The sequence below is a fragment of the Cyprinodon tularosa genome, unplaced genomic scaffold, assembly GCF_016077235.1.
Source record: "Cyprinodon tularosa strain WSP-4 unplaced genomic scaffold, ASM1607723v1 ctg8, whole genome shotgun sequence".
Taxonomy (NCBI): domain Eukaryota; kingdom Metazoa; phylum Chordata; class Actinopteri; order Cyprinodontiformes; family Cyprinodontidae; genus Cyprinodon; species Cyprinodon tularosa.
The window spans coordinates 3,130,566-3,151,818 of record NW_024039562.1 but is presented as its reverse complement, the minus strand read 5'-3'; the positions used below and the strand labels follow the sequence as shown (position 1 = coordinate 3,151,818).

The 21,253-nt window shown below is 36.8% G+C and overlaps 2 protein-coding genes across 3 annotated transcripts in view; one reads left to right on the top strand and one right to left on the bottom strand.

Annotated features, from left to right (window-relative positions):
• The first annotated feature begins 448 nt into the window (after positions 1-448).
• Positions 449-2,598, top strand: rh50 (Rh50-like protein). Its single transcript, XM_038271362.1, has one exon. It carries the CDS (start codon positions 560-562, stop codon positions 2,042-2,044), a length of 1,485 nt encoding a protein of 494 aa, XP_038127290.1. The 5' UTR covers positions 449-559; the 3' UTR covers positions 2,045-2,598.
• Positions 2,599-8,970: 6,372 nt separating this feature from the next.
• Positions 8,971-21,253, bottom strand: part of slc12a5b (solute carrier family 12 member 5b) — a 41,270-nt gene continuing 28,987 nt past the window's right edge. Inside the window, exons 6-26 of one of the 2 annotated variants that reach the window (XM_038271357.1) lie at positions 20,934-21,064; positions 20,038-20,285; positions 19,741-19,952; positions 19,496-19,663; positions 17,755-17,853; positions 17,587-17,644; positions 17,311-17,485; positions 17,076-17,194; positions 16,900-16,998; positions 14,943-15,062; positions 13,832-13,936; positions 13,542-13,710; positions 13,255-13,450; positions 12,189-12,358; positions 11,922-12,053; positions 11,668-11,775; positions 11,373-11,489; positions 10,996-11,183; positions 9,659-9,673; positions 9,431-9,564; positions 8,971-9,287 (exon numbers count right to left, since the gene is read on the bottom strand). In XM_038271357.1, the coding sequence (XP_038127285.1) occupies positions 9,196-9,287; positions 9,431-9,564; positions 9,659-9,673; positions 10,996-11,183; positions 11,373-11,489; positions 11,668-11,775; positions 11,922-12,053; positions 12,189-12,358; positions 13,255-13,450; positions 13,542-13,710; positions 13,832-13,936; positions 14,943-15,062; positions 16,900-16,998; positions 17,076-17,194; positions 17,311-17,485; positions 17,587-17,644; positions 17,755-17,853; positions 19,496-19,663; positions 19,741-19,952; positions 20,038-20,285; positions 20,934-21,064 (2,855 nt within the window). In that variant the 3' untranslated portion in view covers positions 8,971-9,195. The remainder of the gene's footprint in view (positions 9,288-9,430; positions 9,565-9,658; positions 9,674-10,995; positions 11,184-11,372; positions 11,490-11,667; positions 11,776-11,921; positions 12,054-12,188; positions 12,359-13,254; positions 13,451-13,541; positions 13,711-13,831; positions 13,937-14,942; positions 15,063-16,899; positions 16,999-17,075; positions 17,195-17,310; positions 17,486-17,586; positions 17,645-17,754; positions 17,854-19,495; positions 19,664-19,740; positions 19,953-20,037; positions 20,286-20,933; positions 21,065-21,253) is intronic. The other variant, XM_038271358.1, reaches the window with a different exon arrangement.

The window sequence follows — 21,253 nt, the reverse complement described above, 5'->3', positions numbered from 1 at the left end:
TTATATACATTTATGTCTCACTTTTTTGTTGGCAATTAATTGTATGCTTATACATTTATTGAGCATTTATTTATTTCTGTATTTATTTTTAAATATGGCAGAGTTGGTCCTTCATACAGGAGCTTGTAAATTGTGCAATACCCCTCAGTGATAAGCTCTCATGAACATCTCAGCTAGAAAGAGGAAAATGATCACAAATACTGTAAATGGGGTCAAAAACTGCATATGTCCAGCTGTTGCTATAAATGTTTGTCAAAATGATAATTTTTTGATGAGCAAATTAAGAGTCTGCACTTCAGATGCCGAATTGTTTCATGTTCACTTCCCCTTATATAGCCTGGAACTGGAAATTAGAGATAAAAAGTGCTTAAAGAACTGCTGACTTTCTCAACTGTTTATTACTCAGACAAAGTCCATTCTTCAGGCTGAAAAAGCAGTGCTGTTATTTTCTAAGTGAGAGTAGGTTTTAAACAAGGTCTTTGACCTGTCTTATGTAAACAGAAATATTTAAACCTGGAATAGTAGAGGCTGCTGCAAATAGTTCCAGAGAGCTGACAAGATGAAGAAGCGGTCGACAAACCTTCGAATCAAGTTACCCGTCTTCCTGTTTGTAACCCAGGTGATTTTTGTTGCCCTTTACTTTGCCTTTGTGACTTATGATGAGCACGCTGATGCCCGTTTTCAGACCAATCAGACAAATCCGATGCACAATGCCATCTACAAGGACTACCCCATCTTCACAGATATACAAGTCATGATATTCCTTGGCTTCGGATGCTTGCTGGCATTTTTCCGATTTTATGGCTATGGTGGAATGGTTTTTAACTTTCTGACTGCTACCTTTGCCATCCAGTGGGCCATTCTGGTGCAGGGCTACTTCCAGTTCTACCACAATGGAAAGATCCACCTTGGAGTGATCAATCTGATAAATGCAGAGTTTGCCTGTGCAGTGGTCCTCATCTCTTTTGGAGCCGTGCTGGGGAAGACCAGCCCACTGCAGCTGCTGGTGATGGCTCTGCTGGAGGTCCCAGTGTTTGCAGTCACAGAGTGGATGGTGCTGAAGTATCTGAGGATCAACGATGCAGGAGGATCTATTCTCATTCATCTATTTGCCTGTTATTTTGGGCTGGGTGTCACTTTTGTGCTTTACAGGTCTGGTTTAAAAGAGGGCCATATTAAGGAGAACACCAGTTATCACTCTGACATCCTGTCTGTGATTGGCACCTTGTTCCTCTGGGTGTTCTGGCCATCATTCAACTCAGCGCTCACCCTTAAGGGTGACGACCAGCACAGGGCCATCCTTCACACCTTCATCGGCCTCAGCGCCTCCACACTCACTGCATTTGCTTTGTCTGCGATGCTGAATAAAAACGGAAAGCTCACCATGGCGGATATTCAGAACGTGACGCTAGCTGGAGGGGTGACAGTCGGGGCTTCTGTAGATATGATGATATCACCTGCGGTTGCATATGTGCTGGGTATGTTGGGCTGCACTGCCTGCATGCTTGGCTACAAGTACCTCAGCCCATTCTTAGCAAGGCGCTGTAGGATCCAGGATCAGTGCGGGATACACAACCTGCACGGACTTACAGGACTCATTTCATGTGTCGCAGGGATATGTGCCATTTTGATGGCTGACGAGGAGGTTTACGGTCCCAGCTTGTATGAGATCTTCTCCCACAGAGCTCCTGTGGAGGGAGACCCCAAGCTGCAAGAGCTAAAGAAGCTGGTTCCAGGTTTACAACAGGGTTTGGGAAGGACTGCACAGGAGCAGGCTCTGTTCCAGGTTGCAGCTGTGTTTTCCACAATAGGACTATCAGCACTGGGTGGCATCCTGACAGGTTATGTGTTGAAGGTACCTTACCTAGCATCGCCTCCGGATGACCTCTGTTTCGATGATGTGCTTTTTTTTGAAGTTCCCGCAGATTATAATGCACCTCTTAAACATGGCAACAACATCACATCAGAGGATTCTCCAGCTCTGCAACACCAAAGAGTTTTTATCCAATTAATGGACAATAATGAGGAAATCAAATGGGCCTAACTTTGTTTTTTAAACTGATTGAAGCTGTGTGTGGTATATCACTTACTGTTAAATAAATGTTATATATCCATTAAACTGTAATAATCCCTGACATTTGTTTTTTAAATGCCATTTAGCAATTTTGCTTGATTATTATGCTCTGGAAAAATAGAAGGGTTACTTTCAGCTTCCATGCAAAATACAGTTACTAGTTTAACATTCAATTCAGTATTTAATCTTTTTTTTTTTTTTTTTACAATTTTAAATTTTAGTTGTGTTCAGATTTTAATATCCATGAATAAAATTGAGATTATATTTTCAAAAGGATGAATAAAACAAGGCAGCTGAGAACACGATCAGGAGATTACGATGACAGAGCCAATAGCAAATTTCACAGCTTGGATTTGAGTGCATGAAGCACAGATTATAAGAGAATTTGTCAAGTGAAGAGAAGGAGATTTAACAAACTGGAACCCCATCAAATTTTTTGATATTTTGTTATTTATCTGTGGGGAGCCTAGTGTTGTTGTTAATCCAGTCTGCTTGTGTCCACTTCTTTAAAAAAAAAAAAGAAATAAAGATGAAAAACCTGTCCGCATTTACCTTAACTCTACGCATGGGTATATTCCAGCACTCCTATCGAACTGGTGAACAAAATTTAAACAGAAAATGGAATGTAGTAAACATAGAAAATATATCTAAACTCAAGTACTAAGAGCTAAAACCAATAGGTGTACCAGTGAACCACACATCTTGGCATCCCACATGATAATTATAGAAGAAGGTAACTTGTTTGTATGAATTCTGTATTAATTTTGAAAATTCAGATACTTTTCGCATTAAGTGGCTCAAACCAATGTAACATGCTTTACTAGTGTTGTATCAACACTTTTGATAAAAATCATAATCTTTGTTGAGAAGTAAAATGTTATATGAAATGTAATTATTAAGAAATAGTCAAAAATGTTTTGCAAAAGCATTCATACAACTTCAACTTTAGCTGTTAACAGCTGGAAACTTTTATTGGTATTTTAAGTGACTAACCATCACAAAGTAGTACATCATTGGGAAGTGGAAAAAAATGATATATGATTATTGGTATTATTATTTGTAAAAAAAAAAAAAAAATATGAAATGTGATTAAAGAGACACTTTGTAGAGCCGCATTTAGCTGCAATTACCGAAGTTAGTATTTTCGAAAATATTCTTACTAACTTTGCACATAAAAAATACATGAAGAGAAAATTTCCTATTCCTTGTAATAACTCAAGCTATACAGATCATCTGTGAACAAACATTGTTTAATTATTGACACATGTGAATTGGTTATTCTAAAACAGGAATATGCAACAAAATTAATCCCTGTGTTTGTTTTTCTTTAATTTAGGCCTTAATTGTTGGCCAATTATCCCAGCTGAACCACGATCCTAGACCCAGGTCTACTGCAGCCTGGAAGATGAATTATTCCATTACTGCCCAGTTTTTAGCTCCAATCCTCCAATAGTCTCTGAAAAGCTGCCCTTCTTCACTCTGAAGAGAAGAAACATTGTGATGTCAGGAGAAGATTTTCATTTTGTTTTCATCCATCAGAACACATGTATATTGTTCCGTAGATTTCACTGTTTTGCAATGCTGGTCTATCAGACAAGTTGTGTTCCATTTTGACATAAAGTACCTATGTGTTTCTAATGGACTGTATTGTGTATCAAAAAAAAAAAAAAAAAACAGCAACAAAGGTATTGTCTTGAAACTATACAGTAACATACGTAATTAATAATGGGTTCTTAATTTCACTTTTGACCACATAATAATCAAGTATACTAGATGAAATTCAGGTGTGTCAGTTGAAAAATAAATAAATAACATACAAGTACACCTATAAAAAGATAAATTGAAGAAAAGCAAAAACTGAAAATTGTTGTTTAGCAAACGAAAAAAAAACACATGTCACGGAAAACAAAACACATTAGAGTTTTTTAAATATGGAATCAGACTAAACCAGAAAGATATATATATATAGATTTATGTCTCACTGTATAATTTAATTTATATCTACTTTTATTTGTTTATTGTATTTTTTTTTTTGGGGGGGGGGGAGATTAATTGATTGCTTATTTATTTATTGAGCATTTATTTATTTCTGTATTTATTTTTAGATATGGCAGAGTTGTATGAAGGACCAACTCTGCCATATTTAAAAATAAATACAGAAATAAATAAATGCTCAATAAATGTATAAGCATACAATTAATTGCCAACAAAAAAGTGAGACATAAATGTATATAACTCTTAATAAGCTTCTTTATTTATTTTCCTTTGTAATATTTACCTTATTTATTTTTCTGTCCTTTATAATCTTCAACTTTATTTTTTAATTACTTATATTTTTAAGTATTTATTTATGTGCATGTTATAATATTTTTGTCTGTTTTATTCTTCCTTTGTATTTTTTTACCTTAGTTATTTCTTCGCCGCTGTTTATTTCTCTCTGCCCTTTTTACATTTCTCTCTGCCCTTTTTACATTTCTCTATGCCCTTTTTACATTTCTCTCTGCCCTTTTTACATTTCTCTATGCATTTCTGTCTCATTATGCAAATGAGGAGGGGGTGTGTCCTAGAGAGTCAACTTCTGCTCATTGGTTGGCTTGGCGGTCCATCTTCTTAACTCACATAGCTCAGAGTACTAAGTTAAATGTTCTCTTTTCTGTTGCTGTTGTTCAATAAAAGTACGTTTTAAGATCATTTGAGGCGAGAACCTTATACTTTTAAGCATCACTATATGGCCCATTCACAGATTTAATGCGTAATTTAAAAGAAAATGTGACGAACTTGAGAGGACTGTGGCAACCAGCAAAGCTCCGAAGCTGACGGCAGCCAGGTCTAACCACAGCCCATCTGCAGCGGCCCTCTCTCGGCATAGCCGTGTGTGAAGCGTGTTGGTTAGCATTTTACTACATCGGTCGAATCTACAGGAGGAGAGTCTGATGTCGAGTCTGAAGTCATTAGAACTTGAGTAGGGACTTTGCCAAACTTTGCCAAATACAACAAAAAATCGCCATCATAGCCTGGCTATAGACCTGGCTGCCGTCAGCTTCGGAGCTCCGCTGGTTGCCGCTGTCCTCTCAAGTTCGTCACATTTTCTTTTAAATTACGCATTAAATCTGTGAATGGGCCATATGGTGATGCTTAAAAGTATAAGATTCTCGCCTCAAATGATCTTAAAACGTACTTTTATTGAACAACAGCAACAGAAAAGAGAACATTTAACTTAGTACTCTGAGCTCTGTGAGTTAAGGAGATGGACCGCCAAGCCAACCAATGAGCAGAAGTTGACTCTCTAGGACACACCCCCTCCTCATTTGCATAATGAGGCATAAATGCATAGAGAAATGTAAAAAGGGCAGAGAGAAATAAACAGCGGCGAAGAAATAACTACGGTAAAAAAATACAAAGGAAGAATAAAACAGACAAAAATATTATAACATGCACATAAATAAATACTTAAAAATATAAGTAATTAAAAAATAAAGTTGAAGATTATAAAGGACAGAAAAATAAATAAGGTAAATATTACAAAGGCAAATAAATAAAGAAGCTAATTAAGAGTTATATACATTTATGTCTCACTTTTTTGTTGGCAATTAATTGTATGCTTATACATTTAATGAGCATTTATTTATTTCTGTATTTATTTTTAAATATGGCAGAGTTGGTCCTTCATACTCCTGCTTTATTTATGTATTCTTCAAAAGAAACTGGGTTCCTAGAAATTTCTTTTAACGAAGAAGGGTGACCTAGTGTATAGAAATACCATGAATTTTCACGGGTAGATGTGAACTGACTTTTCTGTTGAATGTATAGCTCTCTGTAATCTTCTCCTATTTTTACCATAAGCTGTAATGTTTATGGTTGACAGAGTACTACACAATTCTTAGATCTTAACTAATCATTCATGTTTTATATTTATATCTGAAAAAAGCACATACTTTGAATAACCACATTTTCTTGGTTCTTCAAGTGTTTTTCTAGCTGCATTCCATATTTAAGGACTGAATATTTTGCTTATTCTTAAAAGCCTGTATGATTTCATCAGTTATTGTAGTGTAGCTTTGGCTGTATGTTGACGTTATCCTGCTGGTAGAAAGTGAGGTTTAAGCTCCACCTTAGTCTCAAGTTTTCTTCATCTTCTTACACGTCTTCCTAGTGAACAGACTTCTATTTAGTGTCCTCTGTCTTACTAACATTTTTGATCATCTTGAAGAAAAGCCTCACCACAGCATAATCCTGCCACCGCTATGATCTGTCATTATCTGGACAGAGCACATTTATGCACAGGGTTGCAGCGTGGATCGAATATCTTGCGGGATAGTGCAACAAATAATTGGAATTGCTTTATAGCTGAACTGATTTTGGCCGTAAATAACCAATACCTGTCCTGCTAATTCTCCCCCTAAGCTGTGACTCTCTGCAGCTACTGTACTCCACCTTTAACTGTGAAATCTTGGCTGCTTCTCTGATTAATCTCCCTTTTGCTTGGTTTGCTGGGTGGATATGGATGTCTTGTAGGTTTGCAGTTGTTTCTTACTATTTCCATAGTTAGGTTATGGATTAACCAATGCTCTGTGAGATATTCAGATGTAAGGATGTATTTTAATAACATTGCAATGCTTTACATGTTTGCACAATTTTATCCCTGGCCTATCTTCACCTGCTTGCAAAGAAAAACAATTTTAAAACCAAAAACATAAAGAAATGGTAACGGTAGTGCAGTTACCTTAGACAGCAATGAATTCTTCAGTGTAAACAGTTTCATATTTTACGGAAAAGTAAAAAACACCAGAGGGCCCAAATTTCCAACTTTTATTAGTTTTTATTTAGATTAATCCATTTTTGCAGACTGTTTTGCAGAATCTGTCAACACTTTTATTTTCACATCTTACCTTCTCATAAATATCAGACCTATTTTGTCTTGTATGTCTTTAGATGTGTCGTCAGTCAAGTAAATGATAGACTTTCAAACAGCCTGCAAGTAACTGTGACTTCTGCAAACAAGAAACCAGTAACTTTAACCTGCAAATTCAACACCTAGTAGAAGCACAAGGTGTGTCACTGCAGCCACTTCTATATACAGTAAAACAAACAGTTCTCTACATAGACATTTATCAATAAAACTATATATAAATGTATCAGGGATGAGGTAAAGTTTTGCAAACTGTATGCAACAGCATCGTAATCAATATGTGTATCTATTGGAAAAAGTAAATAAAGAAAAGCTTAGATAGCAGAAGGTGGTGTGGTAATAGAACAAGTGGGGAGAAAGGAGTCAGTTTGTGCTCTCTTCATAAAACATCTTTACAATGATTCCTTCTTCATAAAGATAACCTATACATGTTATTGGGACCAATTCAGGGAACAGTGACAGATAAAAATGCTGATAGAAATATTCCGGCTATGTTTGGGTCCTTATCAAGTTGAAGAGTCCATTTCTGCTTCAGATTTAGTTTTTGTTGTCTGACGCCAGGAGGCAAAGGGAAATTCAAGGTGGATTCTTCTTAATGAGAATTAATCAAATAATAATATAAATGAATAAAAACAAGGAGGATTTTGTGTCTAATAAAATGTGTTTGCTTGGATTATTTATAAGGAAACTAAACTTGAACACCACTGATATTCTGCTATGGACTTTTAATTAAGTAAACCGTTGAGAACTAACCAAGGAGAAGGTTGAAGAGTTTTCACACAAGCATTAAGAAATGCTGATAAACACTGACCTCTAGTGGTGATAGTTAGTTATGGTAAAGTTCTCCAAAGGGAACATTACTGCTTCCCTGCAATTTGATTCAACAGGAAGATTACTAGAACCCTTAGATTTAGAGAAAACATAACAGAAATATCTTTTGTAGCTGCAGCTATGCAAAAATAAACAAATAAACTAATGCAAACAAACTAACACCAGATTTTCACAGGAGAAGAGTTGCCTATTTGGAGAGCACAGACATGGAAGTTTGCTTTTATTGCATCAGAAACACTGTCATTGTTAATAAAACTATGTTAAAACAGAATACTAGCAAAACATAATCTCCATAAATACAAAATCTACTTAAAAAAAAAAAAAAAGGTAAATAGAAGCCTCAAATAAAAAGTTAAAAAGAATAATGATAAAGACAGATAATTTTTTTTTTACAGAATTAACTATTGGGAAACTTTATTAATTTGAAATTGCTGCTACACAGTGGGGTGACAAATAGTACAACTAAGGATTCCCTTAAAAATTGAATCATTCCCCATATGCGGAAGGGATATGATGACAGTATGGTATGCGGATAGGTTAGGCCTCTCTCCTCCACAGTAATCTGATGGTATTTAAGGCCACATTTCATTATAGACAATTCTCCATGATTTACTATATTTTAAACCCATTTTTGGAAGCTCAATTTAAATTAAAAATCTAAAATAACACAGCTGAATCATGATGAAAACTCTTTTTCCCTTATGAGTTAAATTTATAATTACAGAAATAATTTTGAAATTATAATAAAGAACCTTCCTATCATGGAACACATCATCATCGTGTTTATGAATGTTTCTGCATTTTGCAGATGTTGTGAGGTCGTGAGTGACCTTTGAGCAAAGGAGTTATCTTTGGACAGATGCACAATTCTGCCCGATGTGTCAAAGGCATTGAACCTGATAAATACACCTTGTGAAATCAGCAAACAAAAAAGTCCCAGAAAGTTGCATCTATTATTATGTCATTTAAAGTTGTGCTTGAAAGTTTACATACCGTCTATGTCATTTCTCTGGCTGCATATACCAACAGGTTTATTTGGTGGAGTTTTTTTTTTTCTATTTACGTTCAGGTGAATTTAGTTAATTCGGAAATTGGTGTTTGTTTTGGTTTATGTTAACTAGTCTCTTTTTTGTGTATTTGGTTGATTAATTTATTGTTGTTTGTCAAGTTGTCTGAAATAAATACCTATTCATTCCTTCATTCATTCCTTCATTCCTTCATTCATTCAAATAACAGAAGTGATGTAATGCCAGAGCTTCCTGGAAGCGCTGTGGTTTGTTTGAAGCAGGTGATGGTTTGGGGGAGGAGTTTCCTGGTATCACTGACAGAGAGATGAACCCAAAAGTTCTAAAAATAAAAGTATAGAAGCTGATCAAAGCCCTCAGGAGTAGATGGTGATGACCTCTCGCCCTCCTCCACGCACCAGAAGAACCCTGTTCAGACCTTCAGTGAGAACCTCGAGGAACTCCATGTCTGAGAGACAATCAAAGTGAAGGATTCTCACAATAACTGAAATCAACTTAATGTTACTTTGTTCTTTCTTTGCTCAACTTTTTGTCTTGAAGAAAATTCAGCAGATTAAAACAGAATGCCCGACTAGCTAAGATAAAGGATACAGTTTTCGTCACCCACTCGGTTCTTCGGTGGTCCCGGCATGTTAAGCAGGACAAGTTTTGCCTCTTTGGATTTCTTTGTGATGACCTCATTGAGTCGCATGGCCGTGTGCATACGCCTCACATCCGTCTGGTTCCTAAAATGAGAGAATTTCAGCTCACAGCTAGAAAAGTAGCTTTTCAGCCTCTCCAATCAGGCATCATATCTGATTAGAACATATTAATACTTACAAGCCCTCCCATTCCCTGCAGCATGAGTTAAAAAAATATAATGTAAGTAAAGTTCTAGCACATGCTGTAAGTAGGTACATTAATTGGATGGTTATTAGATAAAAAAAAAATCATCTCTAACATATGAGCCAAAGGTGTTACACAGATTAAAAAGATTCATGTAAAAAGTAATGATGCTGATTCAGCCTGTCAGGATTTCACAGAGGACTAATTTGGTGAAAACGTTCTCCCACCAAGTGGTAGACAAATTTCCTTTTCCATCAGTCCCACATGACCCCACTCTAATTACTCTTCATTATAACTGTTTCATTACCAGGAATCGCTTTTTTATGGCCCTGCTGATGAAAATGTTTGATCGCAGCCTGAAAAAGTATTTTTGCTGGAAGTGGAAAAACAGCAACGAAAATGTTAGGGTGGAGTAGAGCAGTGATTCCCAACTGGGGGTACATGTACCACTAGTGGTCCGTGAATGCATTGCAAGGGGTATATGAAAATATCTTATTTATTAGGTAGTAGATAAAATAGGGCTGGGATCTGTTTTGCTTTGTGAGGATCCAACTGAAAGATTAAACAAGCTTTTATCAACCAACATTTATGTTGTTTTTGTTTGACTTCACCTTCAACTTTGACACACACCAAAACCAAGCAGAAACAGACTGGATGTAGAGAACAGCCTGGGATCAGATGTTTTTCACACTGATCTTTCCGAGCTCATCAAAGCAGCTCAGGTGTCTCGATGAAAACAAAGCAAGACTAATTAAGTCACTCTGACTATTACTTTGTTGTGCATTTTGTTCCCAATTAATCAAGTTTCAATATTAATATCAGGGAGTTACTCAGAGGAGCTCCAGTTTTATAAATATGGGTTTATATTTTTATTTTAATTTTTATTAATTTTAATTCCTTAATAACTTCAAGGCAAAAATATTTATCTTGTTTTTTTTTTTATTTGAGATGGAAAGCATAAAATGCCTAAGAATTAAGTGCTCAAATTGAAAGATGAAGTGAAATAGTTTTTATTTATTTTCAGTTATTGTATGTTTAACTTTAGACAATCATCTATACTTTTGACAGACATACTTATGGTATGACAAAATGCACAACAAGGTTAAAGAAATCAAAAAAGGTTGGAAAACACTGGAGTAGAGACAGGCCAAGTGACGCGTCACAAAAAATAATTATCTAATGCAATACAATTACAAAATATGATGAATAATTACAAAACTGTATTAACTTCTCAGTCAAATCTCTTATCATAAGTCACAACGTTTGACTGTTTTCATGACCATTTGTCATGTGCCACCTGATGAGCTGTAATAAGGGTCTTGGTGACTTACGGCTTCATGCCAAGCGGGTCTCTGCATGCCTCTGGTGCTGATTCACTCATCCCTTTCTGTGCACCCTTGCTGTCTCTACAGGTGACAGTCTTTCCTGTAGGTGAGGTGGGGCTTGTAGGGTTGGTGGATGTGGCTTCATTCTTACTTTGGAAGAGGCGGACCTGTTTTGGATGGGAGTCAGCCTCAGACTGAGAGACAAACAGGTGTAATAAGAGGGTGAAAAAAAGAAAGAGACACCTGTTAGCGTAGAGAGATCTCTGAAACCTGTGATTAATCAGGAAAAATAATTAAAGGCTGCAGAAAGAACAGCCCCTTGGGGGAAGTAGCTTGTTCTTGGACACAGAGGAGGGAGAAACATAGATGTCTGAAGCTTTTACCTTATCTTCTGGGTTTTCTACCAGACTGGCGCTTTCCTCTGTACTATGCTGGGGCTGCAAGGTTGACATTTTCTTACGACGGATGGATCCACGAGATGAATCAGTAATACTTTGGATCTGCAAAAACAAACAGGAAACACCTGTTGGTTCTTGTAAATGGCCTGTGGATTTATGTTATTTTCTTCTCCGAAAAGAAGAATTTGAGTGAATATAAACAGACAGCTGGATAAGCGAGGTGCAGAGCAACTTGATAAATTAGTTTCTTCTGGTGTTGAAACAGTGTTTTGTGATTTACCTCTCTCTCCATCTCATTCTTTGTCAGATGCATCTGTTTGAGGATCTGTGATCTTTGTTCCATAACCAGCGTCTTCTCGTAGGTGTAAGCCGAAATATCACTGTCATGCTTTGAAGAAAAAAAACAAATATTTTTCTTAATAAGTATTATAATGATTTGAGGAGCAGGTTTTATTTAAAGGGCATTGTCCTTTTTTTCTTTAAAACAAAAAAAGCATTTTTTGTGTGAATGTGAGTCCAAGTCAAATCTCTCACCATTTCCACCACCTCTACAGCAGCATCAATGCGCAGGTGATAGAGAAAGGTGATGAGGTCTTTCTTCATCTGGATGCTGTTGTCATCCATTTGTGCCACTGTAAAAATGCGCATCTTGCACTTTCTCCACACCTAAGCAAGCAAACGTTAACTTTGAAGGCTTTGTTGCTCCATAAATGCTATTTTTGGAAACCTCGCTGACATATAATGGACTACTCCGCACAGCAATTTTAGATAATCTAGAATATAAAAAGCGTTACTTCTCACCTTATGCTGACGGAGAAGGAAGGGCAGAAGCATCAACATGCCTCCGTCATGGACAATCCACCACATGTCTATATGGCCTTCAGTGAAGCGCTCTCCATTGGATGGATAACTGGAAATATTCTTAGGAACCAAAAGGGCCAAACTAGCTATGGTTGTCTCTCTAACAACCTCTAAAACAGAAAGAGGAAGGAAGATGTTATGATTTGTAACATATTCGTCGACTGAGTCTTCTCAACTAATAACCCTCTAAATAAAGCTAAATTGATGAATTTATATTCTAATAGTGCTTTGAGATGCTAATAATACATTGTAAATCTGTCCAATTTTATTTTCTTAATAATTGTCTCTAAAAGAATTAGGTAGTCTTTTTTTAACACCTGCACTCCAACAGTGGCATTGGAACCACATGCGCTGTACAACTAAATGTAAAAATAAAAATAAAATCAGACACTGAGGTAGAAGTACAATAAAGGTTAGAGATTAGGGGAGAAATGTGAACCGGGATTAAAGGAAAACTAAAGAAATTGTTTTTTAGACTTGTTTAACTAGTTGCCTTTTTAAATGTTAATCAGCCTTCAGAATCTTTTGCTGCTAAAATATTGCCATATAGCAGGTTTGAGTTTATTTCTCCTATGATTGCATGATTAAATCTTATGATTGCGATTAAAATTGTGTCGCTGCAACATGTGCAAATTTGTCAAGATGTCTACTTAAATTCATTACTTGGTTCTGTGGGATTTTTTTTAGCATTATGCATTTGCAATAAATTAGATTAAGCAATAATGTGAATGTATAGTTGAAAATTGCTACTGTTAAATTGTGATCTCAGATGCTTTTTCTTTCCTTCACTGTGAACAATAAATTATAGGAACACTATGTTTAACTGCAATGAACATATGCACTGCAAAGCTGCTCCTACACTAAGGCTACATTACCTGCTGTAGTTGGAAATGATAAAATAAAATTGCTTCAGAAGCTCTTTTTAATTGAATTTCTATAACTTCATATTGAAAATTGGTCAAATATCCAAAATATGAAGATTTGAACAATAGCAGTTTTATCATACCGATAAAGTTCTTAAACTGCTGGTAGCACTCGGGCTGCTTCCAGTTCTGAGGCCAGCTGACCATCACAGTGTTATGCTTCAGACCCCCAAGTCCTCCAACTTGTATCAGATGGGACGTCCCATCCCTTATATTTGAGGAGACAACCACCTGAGAGAAGCCTTTCACCTTCTCTGTCTCCATCAGCTTACGCAAAGACTGCAGACAAACATAAACATGCGGAAATGAACCTTTATAACTAATAATGTTGGTGGAAAAGCTACAGATTTATAAAAGGAGTGAAAGATACCTGATCTGCTCGCTGGGCCTCAGTATAACTGTCAAGGAAGGTTCCTTGAACAGAAGTGCCGACAATGGTCAGGCCTTTTCCTGCTTTAAGCTGATTGGTCAGAGATAGCAGGCGAGGTTGCTCCACATTCTGCTCAGCATCCATGCTTACCAGCACCAGGATCTGGGGCCTTAAAACAAGCCAGAAATCACAACATCAACACAAATTCATATCAATCAGTAATGAATTGGTTTGAAGTTGATTCATTTTTATTGAATATGCTTATAAAAAAATCTTATGACTAAACAGACCTCCAGTTTTTGGTGTGTGGGGGTCCCTCCTCCAGCCTCATCAGTGCAAATCGTGCCGCACTGAGAGAAATTCCTCGTATGCCATCACCCCACTCCTTCTCAGCTCTGTTTCACCACATCACAAGAGTTAGCAAAATATCTTTTTAAAGCCTTGCAATACTTTGAACAAAAATATTGTTTAAATCTTAAAGAGACTAAGTTATGTACTATGACCTCACAAACCAGTAGCTTGCGTTGGTCGCATATAACAGCTTTATGATAAAAAATGGCACTCTTTTGGTTTATTATATTTTATGTCTGTGTTTTAAACTTTTGTTTTTGCAATATTATGTTGTAAAGTTCAGTGTTTATTATAACAACACTTCAAAAATAGGTAAATCTTAGTAAGTCATTTTTTCTTAAAATATGTGAATTTCTTCTTGCATTGAGCAGGTAAGTGAGACACTATGTCAATGGAATAAGACAATTTGCATTTAAAATAAGAAAAGAACAACAGCAGTCACTTATATCAAGTGTAAAATATATAATTATCTTATTTTAAGGGTAAAAGTACTTATTCCATAGTGAGATCCTTTTATTTACCCACTCGAATCAAGGGTAAATACACCAATTTTAAGAAATTGTTACTTGTTTTTAGATTGTTTTCGCAGTGAAAGCCAGAGTGGAGGTATGATATTGCACATGTGCTCAATGAGTAAACAAAGACATAATGTAGAAAAGCAACTCCCAGCAGAGGTTTGAGAAGAAAAGCCAAAAGTCTAAGATAAAAGTAAAAAAGTGCAAAGAATTATTTGATGTCCATGTTGGATAAACAGGTAGCACTTTGAATACAATATGCATGCTGCCATTTAATGAAGCAGAAGCTAAGCATGCAGAATATGGTAAGTTAATGAATGTGTGAGTAAATGCTGGCAGTAAGTGGTAATGTCTGTGTCTGCTGATCCTGGCTGGTGCAAAAACTCCTCTCAGGTTCAAAAGGGGTTAATTAAACACTATCAGGGTGAACTCTTGGTGTATATTGCATGAATGTGTAGTTTTTTGTCACATTTGGTCAACCTAAAAAGCTTACACAATCAGTGATTGAATAGATGGTGTCATAATGATTACTCACCCACAGAACTCAATATATTTGTAGATGCAGGTGGCAATACCCATGGCAACTATGGCATAATACCAGGAGCAAATAAACATGAGCGACAGGCACAGGCTCATACCCAGGAATGACAGAGCCCTGTGGGTGACAGAATGTCGAATGTATGACTTTTTAAATAACAGCTGGTCCTGTCCATTGCTTTTAAAGACTAAATGTGATGTATTTGAGCCAGAAATCCAAAATATACAGCATGACATATAAAAAGGTTTGCCAGTTTGGACAAATAAATAGCCTTATGCCCTCTACAGAAGGGCCATGATTAAATCTTGGAATAAAAGGAAGGAAAATCCAAACGTGAATAAAGAGGATCTGACACAAATTATGTCAGATCCTTGACAAAGTTTAAGCATAAAGGTATTAGAGAGATCACATACTGCATGTTGGTGATGTGTTACATCACCAACATGCTAACCTTACATCATCTGTTAGTGCTAAATGTCTTCTAACGTCCAAAGAGTATGATAATAATAATGAATTTTATTTTAAATCAAATGTCTGACGGCAGATGATTCCAGAGCTTAGGGGCAGACGAAGATAAAGCTCTGCTCTACATGGTGCTGAGGCAGACAGAGAAGCGAACGGAAAAGAAGGACCTGAAGGAGACACAGGGTCTGTGAATGTGGAGAGGCCTAGACAAGTAAGGAGTGACACAGTTGTGGATGGGTTTAAAAGTATGGAGAAGGAATTTGGAATTTGATATAGTGTCAGTTTAGCTGCTGAAGAACAGGGGTAATATGTTGGAAGGAGGGGTTCAGGATGATGACTGGGGCAGCAGAGTTCTCAACCATTTAAACTTTATTAAGGAGGTCAAGAAAGGTGGTGTTCAAGAAATAGTTGGAGACAGAAGTGGAAATGTTACTGAGGGAGGGACTTTATGGAATAAAGTCAGATATAAGCAGACTCAATGCAGAGCAAGGCATCCAGGAGGACTCAAAGACTCTTTACCTGAAGAGAGGGGGGGAGATTGAGGAATTCTCCCCTGGCAAATACATTTATTGGTTATAGAAATGTTGGACTAAATGTAAATCAGTAATATCTCTCCTACAATCTACATCCAAGCCCACAATAATTAGCTGTAAAAAATACTTTTTCTAAGCATTCAAAGCCAAATATAGGACATTGCAAACGTCTCTTCCAAACACCAATTGCTTTGTTTTGGCCAAAGTGACTTTTTTTTTTAAACACGTAAGAAAAGTAACAGTAAGTAACAGTAGAAGTAACCTTTATTAACATGGCAGAGGTGTCCTGAGAATAGTTTTTTGACAACTGCATTGTTTCTTGGGAAGTTAAACATTCATACGTAAAACACAGGCTGTTTGTGTTGAGAAAAGTTACACTGGCACAATCCCTGCATGTCTTCCTCTCCTAATGTAACATACAGTACAGTATCTTGGTGGCACACTTGACTGGAGAATCTGTAGTGCTCACTCATGCCTGAGCACATAACATTAACAATGCAGGTCAAAAGAGGCACATTAAGGCTTACACAATGTGAATTTTTCAAATTAGTTTTTGGGTAATTGCATTAAGACAGGGCTGGCAACAGAGCACTTTTAAATCATTGTATGGAGTGCTAGATTATTAGGTCTCTGAGTTTGTTAGATACAAATCTCAATTGTTTGGACTCATATTCAAGTTGCATTCATTTAAAGCAATATTTTATGTCTTAAAAATGTGAGAAATAATGAAATATTGTTACATATTTTACAGAACATTTGATTGAAAATCTTGACTGCTTCATCTGCTACTTTTGTTCATGCGTTTCCATGAATAGTTCAGAGTTGGTTGTAAAAATTAATATTTACGGCAATAAAAAAAAAAAAACTGAAAACAAAAAGTTTCTTAAAATGATAATATAGCCTTCAACTTAAAACAAAAAAAATCTTAAAATGATAATATAGCCTTCAACACTCACCAGTGGTAAAATTTAAAGCGTGGCCTCCAGTTCGGTGTCCTCAGAAGGGTCTGCAGGGCACAGGCAAGATTGACAAACATATAGCACATCAAGAAAAACCTAAAGACAAAAGAAAAGAGAAGACAGTAAGTAGCTATAAAATCTTTCTAATAGTTAATTATTGCTTGCATTCTTACATAGACAAGATAGGAGCGACTGAATCCAGGGAGGCAATGATGATACCGATTTCACAGATACTAGCTGTTAGTAACAGTGCCCAGGTTGGCTCTCCATTTTCTTTACCGTGTCCAAAAATCTAAAGGAAATAAGAAAAATGCACAAAATTTGATATTTTAAACCCTTGCTTAGTTTGTTTTAGCATTATATGGAAAGCTAAACAAACTGAGCCTTTGGAAAAACTGTGATACAAACTCTGAGAAATGGGATGATGCCATCTCTTGCAATGGCTTGAAGAAGACGTGGAGCTCCAGTCAGGCTCTGAAGTCCTGCACCACAGGTGGAGAAGAAAGAGCCAAAAACAATGACCCAGGGGGAAGGCCATGCCAGCGTTCCAATCACCAGGTTACCATTAACACCTTCACCAAACCTAGATGAAGAATGTAAAATCACAGTTATACTGTGTTATATATGCAAGGGAAAACATTTTATGCTAATGATCAAATTCAAAATAAAACCAGCCAAACTTACTTGTCTTTTAGTACTACTCCTTCTATACATGCACCAAACAGGACCACACAGGTCATATCTTTGGAAAAAAGTTAAGAAACATATAATTGAGAATAATTTTTTGAATTGTCATCTTACATGTTTGAATCCATGTTTCCTTTCAGTCACAGTTTGACTATTTAAGGATACACACAGTGGAGGTGGTAGTGATGGCTGCGATGGTACCGATGGGGATGGACTTCTGGGCATCTCGAAGGTCCCCAGAGCGGTTTGAGCCAGCCATGATCCCTTAAGTCCACAGATAAGGGTTAAGAGATTCATGCTTTATACATTCAAGGTTTGTCTCTCCTCACAAAATAATCTCACATAAAGTTGAGCTTTCAACTTAATCCTTGGTCAGAAAATCCTAATGATACTAACTTGGTTTGCTCATGTTATGTTAGTCAGTGTTTTATTTTATTCCCCACAATGAGGCAATAAAACAAGCTAGAGATCTGATATAGCTTTACAATGATTTAAGTTTTTTTTTTTTAAAGGTTTCTGCAATAATTGTGCTCAAGCCAAGTTCTGGAGATTGGACCTGTTCTATAGGCTTCTAGTTAAATTATCATCTTTTTAGACCCTGGGGGTGAGAACCTCTGTCATGCATAGGGGAGCTTTAAATAGAGCTGCTTAACCTTCCCAAACATGTAAAAGACAGAACTGGAGACATGTGACATCCCTGTTGTTTTCCAAGCTGTACTTAAATCAGGCTTGACTTTGAATGCACTATTAGGACAAAAAGTACGGTAGTAGTGCATTGCTTTGGAAAGCATCCCTGGTAAATAAACCAAAAACTCCCATTAACCCCTTCAGTGATTCTGTGACGTAATGATATGAGATATGAGTAACTCATATCACGTATGTGATATGAGTTACCCATTGTTCTATGACCTCTTCCTGACTTCAAGTTTCAACAGTCAGACATAAAATACATTACCAGGAGCCTGAGGAACGGGAATTCAGAATAATTGGAAAACCAAAAGGGAATATGGGAAGAGGGCAGCGATTATAATCACACTATATCTAGAACCTTCAGCATCTTGAGGTGAATCTGGACCCAGGAGTGGGTGAAGAAATTTGAAAAACTAACATGGAAGTCCTGGTAGACTTGACTTCCACTGAGTTCTCAAACTGTTTCCTCTATGGAGGACGTTGTGACCCCATTAGTCAACCTGTACAGCTCACCTTTCACAACCTGACAATTCCCTGTGTTTGGATCTGCACTCCCCCTCCTAAACCAAACACTACCTGGGATAGCCCATACGTCCTAAGCATTTGAGAGTATAAACCACAAATTCTTCAGGTCAGGTATTTTTTACTGCCTCACTGAACCAAAATGTTGGCTTCTGCTAGTCTCCCTGGCTTTCCAGTTAGCTGCTTTAGTTGTTCAGAGACAACAAAACCCTGAAGATCCACCTCACCAGCTTGATTGCTTACATAAAACCCAATGGATCCATTGGCGTTCACCTTTACAGCTGTAAGAAAAGCACATCTAAAGTGGAGGTACCAATAATTTCCTAGTCTGATTCAATGATCCCAATCGGCCACAGAACATGAGATAAAGTCTTCTCAAGGTATGAGTAAAGTTGTCTCAATTAGGCACCTCGGCCCAGTTTAGCATCACCTCAGAGTTTCGCAGATCCACCTTATTACCAAGCGGTGCTCAGCTAATAGCTCTGGTCCTCTTTTCATGCTTTTGTTCACAACATAATGTCACAAGGCTGATGCACACTTATAAAACCACCCAAGTTGACCCCAAGGTAAATCTGGAGTATGTTATCAATTAACTAATACTACTCTTTAAATGGGCTGATGTCTCTACAAATTTATACCTATTCTGAAATGCTGTTGGATAAAAATGTTTTTTCAGAACAGTCTCCAAAGTCACCTGTGACCGATGGGAAATAAATCCCCACCAGCAGGGTGAAGAAGCTGGTGATGTCAGCCACAACGTAGCGGTTAGAGTTGGTGGTTGGAATATCAGGATCCACAGTGGATGAGATGCCACGCTTCTCCAGGAAATTACCCTTTTCCAGATAATTTCCAAACAGGTTCTCTGTAAGATAAGGGTGAGTGTACAAAATAGGAGTCTGTAGAGTAAGCATTAAACTGTGGTGCAGATTTGTAACTGACCAGCAAGGATTCCACTATTGACCCCAGGGATGCCCTGTATCTCTGTGACATTGTTGTTGATGAAATATTCATCACATGTTGCATTGAGGGAATCAGAATCACAGAATGATCTCCACATCTGGGTGGTGATTGTCTCATTGTCTATTTCAATGACCTTTGCACAGATGTCATATGATTTAGAGAGAAGTGTTCGATTTCCAAGGAGACAAACACTGCAAAGTAAGAACAAGAAAACCTAAGGAATTTTTTAAAATTCAGAATGTAAAGTAACAAAAAACAAAAAGAAGAGCTACTTACGGAAAGACAGGAGGCTCAAGGGCAGTCTTTATAATCCCAGCGTAAACTGCCAGAATAGATAGGATAACACAGGCCAAGAAAACCAGTGCCAACTTATTAACATATTTGACCCCAACAAAGACCACTATGGCCATGAAGCTCAGCACAAGGGTTCCATACACACGCATGTTATTGAGGAGTGCAATCTCTGCTTCGGGACCCTCCAGGCCCTCAATTTTAAAGATGGCTGCCTGTGGGACGATATAAATCTGAAGGAACGTACAGGGGTAAAGAGAAGGGAAAAAAAGAGGTACCCACAAATGATGTGATGATAAAAACATTTACATGTTAGCACATTCAATTGAATATATACACATATACATATATCTATATATATGCTTACTTACAAAGGTATACAATATACCTATATAAGAAACATAAAAATATATATATTCTTTCCTTTTCAGTTTAGAGATACACCTGCAAGTAATTCTACCAATTAATTAGCCAAGAGTCTTGCTGAGTCACATACTTGTTATTTTATTTTCTGTGTTCCTTCTCTTTTTAAGACGTTGGTCCATATTGAAATCATGTGTGCAAAAACGGCATCTGTTTTCCTTAATTGTTGGGCCAATGGATGAAAACACTGCTTTACAGCGTTTGGAACTTGATAGATTTTTTTTTTCTTCAAAATTTTAAATTAGATACAACATTGTGGGAATTATTAGGTTTTTTTTTTTGTTTAAACAAAAAGAAAGTTTGCACTTCTGTTTTTGACAAAAAGATATTAATTTTAATGCAGCCTGATTTTTTTAGCATAAAATATATGCCACACAGAATGAAGACATGAGGTGTACATTTTTTAATGTTTAAAATTTACATTAAAAATAACATATGTGGAATTTGGATGCACTTACCAGAAGAATTTCAATACAACCAAGTATATACATGGCCCCAGCAAAGGTGGTTCCTAGATAGAAGCAAATCCCCACAGCTCCACCAAACTCTGGTCCCAGGGAGCGAGAGATCATATAATATGAACCACCAGCTGTGGGTGACAAACACACACTAGGCTTAGTCTTTTGATCTGTCAGACTCAGTAAAACATTCCCCTGTAAAAATGCTGATGCCATTTGAAAATGTAATACTAAAACCAGAAACTTCACTTCTCCCCTGGAGCAAATGAATTGCAGAACTACCTCTTGTTGCAATTAAAATGTTTTTCACACATAAACTC

Excerpts from the sequence above, each read along its gene's own strand:
- rh50 (XM_038271362.1), top strand. The coding sequence starts at position 560 with ATGAAGAAGCGGTCGACAAACCTTCGAATCAAGTTACCCGTCTTCCTG.